The 15,092-nt window shown below is 37.3% G+C and overlaps 1 protein-coding gene across 1 annotated transcript; it reads left to right on the forward strand.

The window, feature by feature from the left end:
• Nucleotides 1-11,539: 11,539 nt before the first annotated feature.
• LOC139018708 (small ribosomal subunit protein eS27-like) lies at nt 11,540-11,800 on the forward strand (the record flags this gene model as incomplete). Its single annotated transcript, XM_070427451.1, has 1 exon — nt 11,540-11,800. A coding segment is annotated over one exon (261 nt), but the record flags the coding sequence as incomplete, so codon positions are not given.
• Between the last annotated feature and the right edge of the window lie 3,292 nt (nt 11,801-15,092).

A 15,092-nucleotide genomic window follows, 5' to 3' on the forward strand; every position in this document is an offset into this window, starting at 1 on the left:
GTTTGTCAAGGGCGGGGGGGGGGGGGGAAAGGATACTTATGTAATACCCTTTGTAATACTTTAAGAGGAAAATAAAAAAAAAAAAAAAAAAAAAAAAAAAAAAAAAAAAATACCACCCAGTAGGGGAAACACTTTATAAATTAAAAAAAAAAAAAAAAAAAAAAAAAAAAAAGAAAACAGCCACACACACACACAAAAAAGAAATGGCTACAAACAAGTACCTTTCAATAATAACTTTAAATGTAAATGGACTAAATGCTCCAACCAAAAGACATCGAGTGGCTGAATGGATAAAAAAACATGACCCATACATCTGCTGTCTACAAGAGACCCACCTCATTGGAAAGGACTCACACAGACTGAAAGTGAAGGGATGGAAAAATATCTTTCACGCAAATGGAAAGGAAAAGAAAGCTGGGGTAGCAATACTTATATCTGACAAAATACATCTCAAAGTGAAGGCCATAACCAGAGATAAGGAAGGCCACTTCATAATACTAAAGGGATCAATACAACAAGAAGATATAACCCTGGTAAACATATATGCACCCAATGCAGGAGCACCCACATACATAAGAAAACTTCTGGAAGATATCAGGGGAGATATCGACAATAACACAATCATAGTAGGGGACTTTAATACACCACTGACATCACTGGATAAATCCGCTAGACAAACAATCAGCAAAGAAACAGCAATCCTAAATGACTCACTAGATCAGATGGACTTAATTGACATCTTCAGAACACTACACCCCATAGCTGCGGAATATACATTCCTCTCAGGTGCTCATGGGACATATTCAAAAATAGACCACATATTGGGTCACAAGCAAAGTCTCCACAAATTCAAGAAGATTGAGATCATAAAAAGCATCTTCTCAGACCACGATGGCATAATGTTAGAAATAAACTACAATAAAAACAACCCAAAATACTCAAACACTTGGAAGCTGAATAGCATGTTATTAAATACTGATTGGGTTACCGATGACATCAAAGAAGAAATTAAAAACATCCTGGACACTAATGACAATGAAAACACAACAATCCAAAACCTCTGGGACACAATGAAAGCAGTCCTGAGAGGGAAGTTTATAGCTCTACAGGCCTATCTCAAAAAACAAGAAAAAATGGTAGTTAATCATCTAACTCTACAACTCAAAGAATTAGAAAGAGAGCAACAAGAAAACCCCAGAGTGAGCAGAAGGAAGGAGATAATAAAGATTAGAGCAGAAATCAATGACATAGAGACCAAAAAAACAATACAGAAAATCAATGAAACCAAGAGCTGGTTCTTTGAAAGGATAAACAAGATTGACAAACCCCTCGCCAGGCTCACCAAGAAGCAAAGAGAAAGGTCCCAAATAAACCAAATCAGAAATGATAGAGGCGAAATAACAACAGACCCCACAGAAATACAAATGATTGTTAAACAATACTGCGGGCAACTCTACTCCAACAAACTAGACAACCTGGAGGAAATGGACAAATTCCTAGAAAAATACAACATTCCAAAACTCAATCAGGAAGAATCTAAAAACCTCAATAGGCCAATAACTATGGAAGAAATTGAAGCAGTCATCAGAAAGCTTCCAGCAAACAAAAGCCCAGGGCCAGACGGCTTCACAGGGGAGTTCTACCAAACATTCAAGGAAGAACTAAAACCTACCCTCCTCAGACTACTACAAAAAATTCAAGAGGAAGGAACACTTCCAAGCTCATTCTATGAAGCCAGCATCACCCTAATACCAAAACCAGGTAAAGACATCACAATGAAAGAGAATTACAGGCCAATATCCCTCATGAACATAGATGCCAAAATCCTCAACAAAATCTTAGCAAATCGGATCCAGCAGTACATCAGAAGGATCATACACCATGACCAAGTAGGATTTATCCCAGAGATGCAAGGATGGTACAACATCCGTAAATCAATAAATGTGATACATCACATAAACAAATTGAAAGATAAAAACCACATGGTCATATCAATTGATGCAGAAAAAGCATTCGACAAAATCCAACACCCATTTTTGATAAAAACTCTCAGAAAGGTGGGAATAGAAGGATCATACCTCAACATAATAAAAGCCATATATGACAAGCCCACAGCCAACATCATACTCAATGGTCAAAAACTAACACCATTTCCCCTAAGAACAGGAACAAGACAGGGATGCCCACTCTCACCACTCCTGTTCAACATAGTACTGGAAGTATTAGCCATTGCAATTAGGCAAGAAGAAGGAATAAAAGGCATCCAAATTGGAAAAGAGGAAGTAAAACTGTCCTTATTTGCAGATGACATGATATTATACATACAAAACCCTAGAGACTCCATCAAAAAGCTACTAGACTTAATACATGAATTTGGCAATGTAGCAGGATACAAAATTAACCCCAAGAAATCTGAGGCATTTCTATACACCAATAGTGAACTTTCAGAAAGAGAGATTAGAAAAACAATCCCATTTACCATCGCAGCAAAAAAATTAAGATACCTAGGAATAAACTTAACTAAAGAGGTTAAAGACCTCTACTCAGAAAACTACAGGACGTTGAAAAAAGAGATAGAGGAAGACATAAACAGATGGAAGAACATACCATGTTCTTGGATTGGTAGAATCAACATCATTAAAATGTCCATACTACCCAAAGCAATCTATACATTCAACGCACTTCCCATTAAAATACCAATGGCCTTCTTCAAAGATCTAGAACAAACTCTCCAAAAATTCATCTGGAATAAAAAAAGACCCCGAATAGCTGCAGCGATCCTGAGAAAGAACAAAGTAGGTGGGATCTCAATGCCAGATATCAAGTTTGATTACAAAGCCACTGTTCTCAAAACTGCCTGGTACTGGCACAAGAACAGACATATAGACCAGTGGAATAGAATAGAGAGTCCAGAAATTAGCCCGAACCAATATGCTCAATTAATTTTTGACAAAGGAGGCATGAACATACAATGGAGCCAAGATAGTCTCTTCAATAAATGGTGTTGGGAAAATTGGACAGATATATGCAAGAAAATGAAACTAGACCACCAACTTACACCATACACAAGAATAAACTCAAAATGGATAAAGGACTTAAATGTACGACAGGAAACCATAAAAATTCTAGAAGAATACAAAGGCAATAAAATCTCAGACTTATGCCAAAACAATTTCTTCACTGATACAGCTCCTAGGGCAGTTGAAACTAAAGAGAAACTGAACAAATGGGACTACATCAAAATAAAAAGCTTCTGCACAGCAAAAGAAACCATCAACAAAACAACAAGAAAACCCTCCTCTTGGGAAAACATATTTGCCAACGTCATATCTGATAAGGGCTTAATCTCCAAAATTTATAGGGAACTCATACAACTTAACAAAAAGAAGATAAACAATCCAATCAAAAAATGGGCAAAGGATCTAAATAGACACCTTTCAAAAGAGGACATTCAGAAAGCCAAGAGACATATGAAAACATGCTCAAAGTCACTAATCATCCGAGAGATGCAAATCAAAACAACAATGAGGTACCATCTCACACCTGTCAGAATGGCCATCATCAACAAATCAACAAACGACAAGTGCTGGAGAGGATGTGGAGAAAAAGGAACACTTGTGCACTGCTGGTGGGAATGCAGACTGGTGCAGCCACTATGGAAGGCAGTATGGAGGTTCCTCAAAAAATTGGAAATGGAACTCCCATTTGACCCTGTGATCCCACTACTAGGAATATATCCCAAGAAACCAGAAACACCTATCAGAAAGGATATATGTAACCAGATGTTCATAGCAGCACAATTCACCATAGCTAAGATCTGGAAACAGCCTAAGTGCCCATCAGTAGATGAATGGATTAGAAAACTGTGGTACATCTACATGATGGAATACTATGCTGCTGTTAAAAAGAAGGAACTCCTACCATTTGCAACATCATGGATGGAACTGGAGAGCATTATGCTAAGTGAAACAAGCCAGTCAATGAAGGAAAAATACCACATGATCTCACTCATTCATGGATAATAAAGACCATTACAAACTTTTGAACAATAATAGATACAGAGGCAGAGCTGCCTCAAACTGATTGTCAAACTGCAGTGGGAAGGCCAGAGAGAGTTGGGGGGCAGGAGGGAGGGGAGTAAGAGATCAACCGAAGGACTTGTATGCATGCATATAAGCATAACTAATGGACATAAGACACTGGGGGGTAAGGGAGGGTAGGGGTTTGTCAAGGGCGGGGGGGAAAAAAGGACACTTATGTAATACCCTTTGTAATACTTTAAGCGAAAAATAAAAAAAAATAAAATAAAAAAATAAAAAAAAATAAAAATAAAAAAAAGACCTGGAGATAAAGCTAGGAAAAAGTTCCCACTTGGCATTTACATAAGGACACTTTTTCCCCTACATACTATTTTAACTAAGTTTAGGGAATACAACTCCTTAAAGTGAAGATAATTTACAGTTGAACTGAACTCTGAACTGTTTAGTTTTCTCATTAGATTAATAGAAATACCACTATCTATCTTCCTTTACAACGATGAGAAAAATAAATGATGCCATGTATGTAAATCAGGTTTGTAGCACAGTACCTGGCATACAGTAAGAGCTCAGGAAGTGTGCGTATCTGTCATCACAATCAAGATCATCATTAAATGAACCATATCACCTTTGCCATCATGCTCTTTGGATTTGGGATATTTTATTTACAAAATTTGACAATGTTGGCATTACATAAATCTTCCAGAACCCACACTCAACATTAGTCCTGAACCTAAATTGCATTTTAATATCCCTCTACTATATGGAGTATGAAACTAAACACAGTTCCTCTTCATCCTTAGCAAAGTTTCAGAAATTCCTCCCCAAAGGTATTAATTTTTAAATTCAGAAAAATCAACTCCTGACATAATTCCTAAATCACCAGACTTGTTTTCTATTAATTATCGGCTAAGTTTTAGAGCTGCAAGTGAAATGATTTATACCACACACTTGGCTAAGCGGCATGCCCATAGACACTCAAGTCGGCAGAGGGCTGGGCTGGCTCAGGTCTCCGGACCACATGCCAGTCTATCTGTATGATCATTGTTGCATCAAGTATAAACACACAAAAGAGCCTCCCACTTGTCATATTAAATAGCTTCTACCAAGGATGTGCAGACTTTCCTTCTAACAAATACTTGTACACAAAACATTTAATCCTCTGAGTTCCTAAGAAACCAAGGAAACACTTAAATCACTAACAGGTATTTCAGTTGAAATAATGTTTCATGCAAAAGAATTAAAATGTGTTTTCATGTATAAACACTACTAACTCACTAGGTATATTTGAAGCACATCAATTATGTGCATTGTATGAGAATATTTACTTTAACACTCATTTGTTTTATTGAGACTCCTCGGCACTATATCAACTCATTGACTCAGGTTCCAAAGAGATTGTCTTTTTTAACAATGCCCTAGTTTATTCTCCCAAAGAGTTTAAAATAAATATTGTGATGTTCATACAAGGCAATCATTCCCACACTCATCTTCTAGCATCTAAAATACCTGCCCTCCTTTTCCTAAAAAGTAAATTTACATTTGGAGAAAGAGTTTTGATAACATTTTTTTTTTCAGGCTAGAATTTTATCAGCTTATCAATATAAGATAAAAATTCAAACTTCAATTTCACAAACTGACTAGAAAATGCAATATCATTCTAGGGACGATATGAATACCAATATTATCAGCATTTTGTACCTTCTCCAATTCTTTTTTCTTTATACATAAATGAAAAGAATTCCTTTAATTTACACTGCCTGCATCAGCAATCAGCTTCCCTTTGTAAAGGAATCCATCACCCATAGGTTCTGTTACATCTGTGAGTAAATGTTGACTTCAAAAATTTATCCCATCAATAGCAGAAGCTTCAGTATAGATCTTCCTTGTTCTTATTTGTTTATATTCTTTCTTTTAAAAAAGCTGTTCACCTTGCTTAAGTGAAAAGCATTAGTGAATCTATCTAAGTTTAAGGGAAAAGAATAGCCAGTTATAAAACCCCTATCATAGCTATGCTAATTCTATGGCCTTCTTCAACTTCCAGGTTCAAAACAAAACTTCAGATTTTCTAAATTTCTCTTACGTGTCTTTATTTTTAACAAATGCAAAACCTGGAAAGTAGCTATTTTGGTTCTTTTTTGATGAAGAAAATATAACCAATGTGAAAAAACAAAATAAAGAAACCAATAAAATCAAGAAAGGACTGGCCCTAGCTGGCTTGGCTCAGTGGATAGAGCATCGGCCTACAGACTGAAGGGTCCCGGTTTCGATTCCAGTCAAGGGTACATGCCTAGGTTGCAGACTCCATCCCTGGGGGGGCGCGTGCAGGAGGCAGCCGATCAATGATTCCAATCTCTCATCATTGGTTTTTCTATATCTCTCTCCCTTTCACTTCCTCTCTGATATTATTAAAAATATATTTTTAAAAAATCAAGAAAGGACTGAAAGAAAAAAGCAATAAAGTCTAACGTTTCCAAAAAAGATTCATTCTGAAATAATTTACTTAGTTTTATCCTTAGTTAAGTTAAAGTTCAAAATAATATGAGTATTTTTTTAAAAGCAACAATTTGTTTTCCTATTTTTATACTATGCTGTGTTTTATGAAAAAGCGGAGAATAAAAGGCACGAACAAATAATTCCTAAAATTCTTCTTTTAAAATTTCAGTTATAGTTGAAACTTTATAACGTGTGTTCCTTTCCATTCTGGAATCTCCATAGAGATACTACTCCCTACCCTTTAGGCTTTCTTCTAGTTTATATTACTATTTATCAATATAAAGCCCTTTATTTTCCCATTCCTTGATTTTTATTTTCTTTTCTTAATATATTTTACTTCTTTTTGTAAAAAATTAATTTCTCACCTACCTACACCCACCAAACAATTTTCCCTCCTCTCCATGTAATTAGAACATAATGAATCAACTTTCTATGATTCATTAGTATAACCATAAATCTACATAGCTAAACCGTACATAGTTCTATAATTTCCCCCCAAATGTTTCTTTTTCCACCTCTGAATCATCCACACACTCTCTAGAACAAACCTCCAATCTTCTGAGGGGTTGGGAAGAGGTAAGCTGCCCCTCTCCATGAGGCGAGGGAAGTGATCTGGGAGTCCCAGTTGTAAAGTCTTTCAAACATCAATACCACTTTGTGCCCCAACTATCAGAGGTTTCTGCTTCTACAAATTCCTGTGGTTTTTTTAAGTTCCACAGAGAGAAGTTGGCTCTCCACCCCCACTCTTGGGTTTCAACCTCATTCAAACTGCTAAATCAGGTATCACTCATCCACTTTCCCAATCTTTGTTGACATCTTTTGTCTGTTGTCATTTCCTCCCATTCTCTTTGTTCTTGTGGGTTTGTTCCCTTTTAATCCTTTAATATCCTTTTAGTGTGGTTTATACAAGGAACATGAATAAGTGCATCTGTCTAATACACTATAATTTACTGAAAGTATTTATGCTCATTATATGTAAAGCAAGATTTTCTATGTGTCTTTTTTTAAACATAATCACAACCATTTCTCTTTTGTCTGCTCCAAGTTGTCTAGTTTTCTGCAGGTAAGTCTGATTAACTAATTGAGTGTTGTTGTTTTTTAACTGGAGACAACATTCAGCCCTAGGTAAAATTGTGAAGTAGATAAAATTATTTTCAATGTTTTTAGCTTTCCCACACTTTTGTCATTTTCCCCATTTGATAGCACCCTTCTCCAAGATCCATTATCTTCATATCCCCCCCTCCCCCGCCCCCGCTCCCCAATAAACTAGATATTTGGAGCAGGAGAGAAAACAAATGAATGTATTCATACTCGGGTGTAAATGATTGACATCATTACAAAGTACTTCCCAGGATGTTAAATAAAATAAAAACTTCTAAACTGAAATGAAGGCAAACTGAAATTTCCAAAGATGCGGCTTTGTGTTTGACAGGGTGCGGCGCACCAACCCCCTGATCCACCCTGCTCTGTGAGTGACAGGGGGCAGTGCCCCAACCCCCCAATCGGCCCTACCCTGAGCGTGACTGAGGGTGGCATCGCAACCTCCCTATTCACCCTGCTCTGTGCATGAGGGGGCGGCGCCCCAACTCCCCAATCGGCCCTGCTCTGAGCCTGACCAGGGGCTGCACCTAGGGAATGGGCCTGCCCTCTGCCACCCGGGAGCAGGCCTAAGCCAGCAGGTCGTTATCTCCCGAGGGGTTCCAGACTGGGAGAGGGCACAGGCCGGGCTGGGGGACCCTCCCCCCCCCCCCCCCGAGTGCATAAATTTTTGTGCACCGGGCCTCTAGTTAATAATAATTATAAAAGAAAAATATGGAAAAGTTTACTTGGTATATATATATCTCCTCCTGCTGTGTATGTTTTCTTCTAAGATTTTTGTGGTTTCAAGCCTAACATTTAAGACTTTAATCCATTTTGAGTTTATTTTTGTGTACATTGTAAGAAGGTGGTCTAGTTTAATTTAAACTATTTTTTTGGTATATCTCTTTGGGCAAAAGAAAAAATAAACAAATGAGATTGCATCAAACTAAAAAGTTTTTGCCCAGCAATGAAACCATCAATAAAATGAAAAGACAATCCACTGTAAAGGAGAACATATTTGTCAGTGATACATTTGTATTGGACATACAAATGGCCAATAGACATATGAAAAAATGCTCAATGTCACTAATTATCAGAGAAATACAAATTAAAACCACAATGAGATGTTACCCCACACCTGTCAGAATGGCTATCATCAATAAATCAATAAATAACCAATGTTGGTGAGGGTGTGGAGAAGAGGAAAACCTTGTGCACTGCTGGTGGGGATGTAGATTGGTGCAGCCACTGTGGAAAACAGTATGGGGTTACCTCAAAAGCAGTATGGAACCGCCTTATGACCCAGTGATTCCATTTCTGGGAATATGTCTGAAGAAACTTGAAACACTAATTTGAAAGAGTATATAAACCCCTATGTTCATTACAGTGTTATTTATAATAGCCAAGATTTGAAAGCAGCCCAAGTGCCCATCAGTGGATAAGTGGATAAAAAAGCTGTGGTACTCTCACACAGTGGAATGCTACTCAGCCATAAAAAAAAAGGAAATGTTACACTTTGCAACAGCATAGATGGATCTGGAGAGCATTATGTTAAGTGAAATAAGCCAGTCAAGAAAAACAAGTATCACATGATTTCACTCATATGTGGAATCTAATGAACAAAATCAATTAGCAAACAAAACAGAAATTGATTCATAGATACAGAGAACAGACTCACAGCTGTCAGCGGGGAGGGAGGTTGTGGGGCTGGGTTAAAAAGATGAAGGCATTAAGAAAAAAAAAACTACAACTCATAGACACAGACAACAGTATGGTGATTCCAGAGGGAAATGGGGTTGAGGAGGGGAAGAAGGTAAAAGTATAAATGATGGTGGAAGGAGACTTGACTGGGGATGGTGAACACACAATATAATATACAGATGATGTATTATAGAATTGTATATCTGAAACCTATATAATTTTATTAACCAATGTCACCCCATTAAATTCAGTAAAAAACAAGTAATCAGGAATACAGGAATGTTTTTAGTTAAGACTCTCCATTTTAATCATCTGAAATGTTTATTCACAATAAATATGGGGAGGTTATGGCTCTACCCTGTCACACACAGAGCAGGGCCCGTGGGGGGGGGCGGGTTGGGGCGCCGCACCCTGTCACACACAGAGCAGGGCCGATCAGGGGGTTGGTGCGCCGCACCCTGTCAAATACAAAGCCGCAGGGCGATCAGGGGATTGGGGCACCTTCCCCTGTCAGGAACAGAGCAGGGCAGATAGGGAGGTTGTGGTCCCCCCTCCTGTCACACACAGAGCCACAGGGCGATCAGAGGGTTGGGGAGCTCCCCGCTATCAAGCACAGAGCAGGGCTGATCAGGGGGTTGGGGTGCCTTCCCCTGTCACGAACAGAGCAGGGCAGATAGGGAGGTTGTGGCCCCGCCCCCTGTCACACACAGAGCCACAGGGCGATCAGGGGGTTTGGGCGCTGGCCCCTGTCACGCTGATCCCGGTGCTGGGAGGCATATTACCCTTTTACTATATAGGATAGAGGCCTGCTGCACGGGTGGGGGCCGGCTGGTTTGCCCTGAAGGGTGTCCTGGATCAGGGTGGGGTTCCCCACTGGGGTGCCTGGCCAGGCTGGCTGAGGGGATGAGGGCCATTTTCTGGCTGGCAGGTGACTGAAGCTCCCAACCGCTCCTTTTTTTCTTTCTTTATTTTTTTATTCTGGGCCAGCTTTAGCTCTGAGGCCTCGCTGCTGAAAACATTGATACAATGTTGCGGTCAGGCTGGCTGAAGCCCGGCTGACTGAAAGCCGGTTTCTATGTTTTTTTTTAGCTTCTATATTTGCAACATAGTTGCTTAGAGTTGCAGCTGAGAGGCCGGCAAGTCAGGCGGGGAACGTTGGAGTCCGCAGTCACTGGACAAGCAAGCCTCCCTGTTTGCTTCAGTGCATGGCTGCCGGCCGCCATCTTGGCTGACAGTTAATTTGCATAAGGATATGCTGATTAGCCAATGGGAAGGGTAGCGGTTGTACGCTAATTACCATGTTTCTCTTTTATTAGTGTAGATTATTCATTAGTGGTGTGCTAATTAATGCCACTTAAATAGAGCAAGTCTCAAGTGAGACTTTTTAAAACCTAGTTATTGATTTATGGTCTCAAGATTATTTAAGAAGCTTTCCTTCCCATTTTGGCAATCTATTCTTGACACAAGAATCTAGGTCAAATCAACGTTTCTTAAATAATTTCTGGAATAAAAACTGTTGAAAATTCGCTATAAATATACTCTGAGTTTATGGCATTAAAATTATATTTAAAACCCAGTGTATAATACAAAGTATGTTATTACATGCTCCAGTAGAATATATGCCTTTAAGGTAAATTTATAGGTCTCCAGCCTCCATTCTTCAGTATAGGAAAAATTATATTCCATCTGAAGTATGCAATTCAGTGAGTAACAAACTAATCTAGCAGTGTTCTTAATAAATATACTCCTTTGTCTATCAGTCATCACTAAAAAGCATTTACTAATTACTCACAAAATATAGACTTTTCCCTAAAGAAATGTAAAGTACAGGAAAAGATATTATAGAAGATTATATAAAACTCTTGCTATTTTCATAGAGTGTGAACATTTTTATAGAAATCCCAAATGGAAACCTAGAAAAGTTTTAAAAAATATTTTCTAAGTTCAATAAATGGCTCTTGCATTCCTTTAGGCATTAAATAGCATATTAAAAATATTTGATTTACTAAAAACTCCACCAAATAAAACTATTAGAAACCATAAACAAACACAGTAAAGTTTCAGGATACAAAATCAGTATACAAAAATCAATTGTGTTCCTATATACTAACAATTAAATTTCAGAAAAAGAAATGAAAAAAAAATTTATTTTACCCAAAAGAATAACACCTAAGAATAAACTTAACAAAGAATGTGAAGGGTCTTTCCCGCGGTGACGACCTCCCCACGACAATCTGCCTCTCGCTAAGGATCTCCTCCATCCCTCTCCAGAAGAGGAGAGGAAAGACAAGAAGAAGCGCCTGGTGCAGAGCCCCAATTCCTACTTCCTGGTTGTGAAATGCCCAGGATGCTATAAAATCACCACCGTCTTTAGCCATGCACAAACGGTAGTTTTGTGTGTTGGTTGCTCCACTGTTCCCTGTCAGCCAACAGGAAGGAAAGCAAGGCTTACAGAAGGATACGCCTTCAGAAGAAAGCAGCACTAAAAGCACCTCAAATCAAGATGAGTGGGAAACCATCCAATATTTTGGATTAAAAAAATGTGAAAGACCTATGCATGACAACTACAAGACATCATTAAAAGAAATTTACGAAGACACAAAGAAATGGAAAAATATTCCATGTTCATGGGTTGGAAGAATCAACATAGTTAAAATAGCCATACTACCCAAAGCAATATACAGATTTAATGCAATCCCCATAAAAGTCCCAATGACATTTTTAAAAAAAAGAAATAGAACAAAAATCATCAAATTTGTATGGAACCACAAAAGACCTCAAATAGCTAAAGCAACCCCAAGAAGAAAGAACAAACCTAAAGGTATCATACTTTCTGACTTCAAATTATACTACAAAGCAACAATAATAAAAAAAAACACACAAAACATGGTACTGGCAGAAAAAACAGACACAAAGACCAATGGCACATAAATGAGAACCCAGAAATAAACCCATCTATATATGGGCAAATAATCTTCAACAAAGGAGCTCAAAACATACAATGGAGAGAAAAAAATGCCTCTTCAATAAATGGTACTGGAAAAATTGGAAATCCACATGCAACAGAATGAAAATAGTCTGTCACCATTCACAAAAATTAATTCAAAATGGATCAAAGACCTAAATACAAGACCTGAAGCAATAAAATACATAGAAGGAAACATAAGTACTAATCTTATGGAACTTGGTCTTAGAGAGGATTTTATGAAATTGACCCCAAAGGCAAGGGAGGTAAAACAATAATGAATGAAAGAGATTATATCAAACTAAAAAGCTTCTGAACAGCAAAAGAAACCATCAGTAAAACAAAAAGGCAACTAATCAAATGAGAGAAGATATTTGCAAACAATACCTCTGATAAGGGGTTAAAGAACTCATACAACTCAACAACAAAACAATCCAATTTAGAATGGGCAGAAGACCTGAACAGACACTCCTCCCAAGAAGACATACATATGGCCAACCAATATATGAAAAAAATGCTCAATTCACTAGCTATAAGGGAACTGCAAGTCAAAACCACAATGAAATACCACCTGACACCTGTTAGAATGGCAATTATCAACAAGATAAGTGATAACAAGTATTGGAGAGGTTGTGGAGAAAAAGAAACCCTCATACAATGTTGGTGGTAATGTAAATTGGTGCAGCCACTATGAAAAACAATATGGAATTTTGAAAAAGAAAAAGGAGGAGAAGGAGGAGGAGGAGGAGGAGGAGGAGGAGGAGGAGGAGGAGGAGGAGAAAGCTACCATATGACCCAGCAATCCCTCTTCTTGATATCTACCAGAAAAAAATTTGAAAACATTTATCATAAAGATATATGTACCCTTACGTTCACTGCAGCATTATTCATGGTGGCCACGACAGGGAAACAATCTATTCGTTCCATGGATGACTGAATAAAGAAGATGGAATACTTACTACTCCAGCGTAAGAAAAGATAGAATATGGCCATTTACGACAACATGGATGGATCTTGAGAATATCATGCTAAGTAAAATAAATCAAATGGAAAAAGACAGGAACTATATGATTTCACTCATATATGGGACATAAAACAGAAAGAAAACAAATGAACAAACAAAACAAACAAGCAAACAAAAACTCATAAACACAGACAACAGTTTTGGTGGTTACAGAGAGAAACGGGGGTGGAGGGAGAATGAAGAGGATAAAGGAGGTCAAATAAGTGGTGACAGAAGACTTGCTTTGGGTGGTGAGCACACAATGCAACATACAGATGACGTATATAGAATTGTACACCTGAAACTTACATAATCTTATTAACTGATGTCACACTGACAAACATAATAAAAATTTTTAAAATACATAATTTAAAAAAATATATGATGAGACATCATCCAGAAGAGTAATAAAGACATACCTATGAAAAGAGGTTGACTGACTGAAATTAAGGCAACCTCAAACCCCTTCATTTGTACGGGCTCCTCACAAGATTACAAATACTTTTGTATTTGTAATTTTGTATACTTTTTCTTTTTTAAAAAAAATATTTTTATTGATTTTTTACAGAGAGGAAGGGAGAGGGATAGAGAGTTAGAAACATCCATGAGAGAGAAACATTGATTAGCTGCCTCCTGCACGCGCCCTACTGGAGATGTGCCCGCAACTGGAATCAAACCTGGGACCCTTCAGTCCGCAGGCTGACGCTCTATTCACTGAGCCAAACCGGTTAGGTGTATACTTTTTCTTAAAGAAAGCTTCCAAAGTTGCATAGACTGCAGACCCACAGAAGCTGCATCTGCCACAGCAAAGGAATAACAATATGAATTTCCATAAATGAGTACAATACTTGGGTGAGATAGTTCAAAATGTTACAACCAGAGAGATATACCAAGTTCCTAGATGACAAAACTCCATACTATTAAAATGTCAATTCTCTCAAATTAAGTGATTAATGTAAGTGCAGTAAATATTCTAACAGTATTTAGAAAGCAGAGCAAAACTTTGGGAAAATCTGGGCGACATCTGAAAAAAATAAGAATCACTAGAAATTTTTGAAAAAGTTAATTAAGTGAATGTGAGATGTAGGATTTTGGGGCAAATGACTATTTTTCCAGATACAAAAAGTATTATAAACCTTCAACAATTGAAACAATGTGATATGGGTACAGGAATAGACACCAAACGCTATGACTAGGTGAATTTTATGATGAGTTATATTAATACTGCATTAGTATTTCATAAGCAATATGTAGAAAATTACATCATTATGCAATATAGAATACCAAAATATAATGTTATAAATAACTTTATTATAATAATGCTATTATATTTTTAAAGCATGACCAGTCAAATTACAGAAGAATTAGTAAGTTAAAAAACAAAAGAAATAATCAACATCCCTAATAATGAAAGAAATATAAATTAAAGCAATAAGGATATACTATTTTTACCAATCAAAATAATAGGGTAATAGTTTTTAAATAACAGTTCTCACTGCTGTAGAAGTATGGTAAGCCAGATATTCTCCTATATTGAAGGTGGGGGTGCAAATTAGCACAGCCTTTCTTGAAGGCAGTATATCAATATATATAGTAATAGAGTAATACTCTGCTTCAGTGGTATTGCTTATAAAAATATCACCTAGGAAATTCATGCTAAATATGAGGGGAAAATCATTATATACAAAGACCCACATTTCATTATTATGTATGACACTGAAGAAATAAAACTGAAATTAAATTTCAGTGACAGTGAAATAGTTAAGCGTGCTATAGTATACACACTTGATGGGATATTATGCAACAGCTG

This window comes from Myotis yumanensis, unplaced genomic scaffold, assembly GCF_028538775.1.
Source record: "Myotis yumanensis isolate MYYU_CA2020_CCGP unplaced genomic scaffold, mMyoYum1.0.hap1 SCAF_1, whole genome shotgun sequence".
In the NCBI taxonomy this organism is placed as follows: domain Eukaryota; kingdom Metazoa; phylum Chordata; class Mammalia; order Chiroptera; family Vespertilionidae; genus Myotis; species Myotis yumanensis.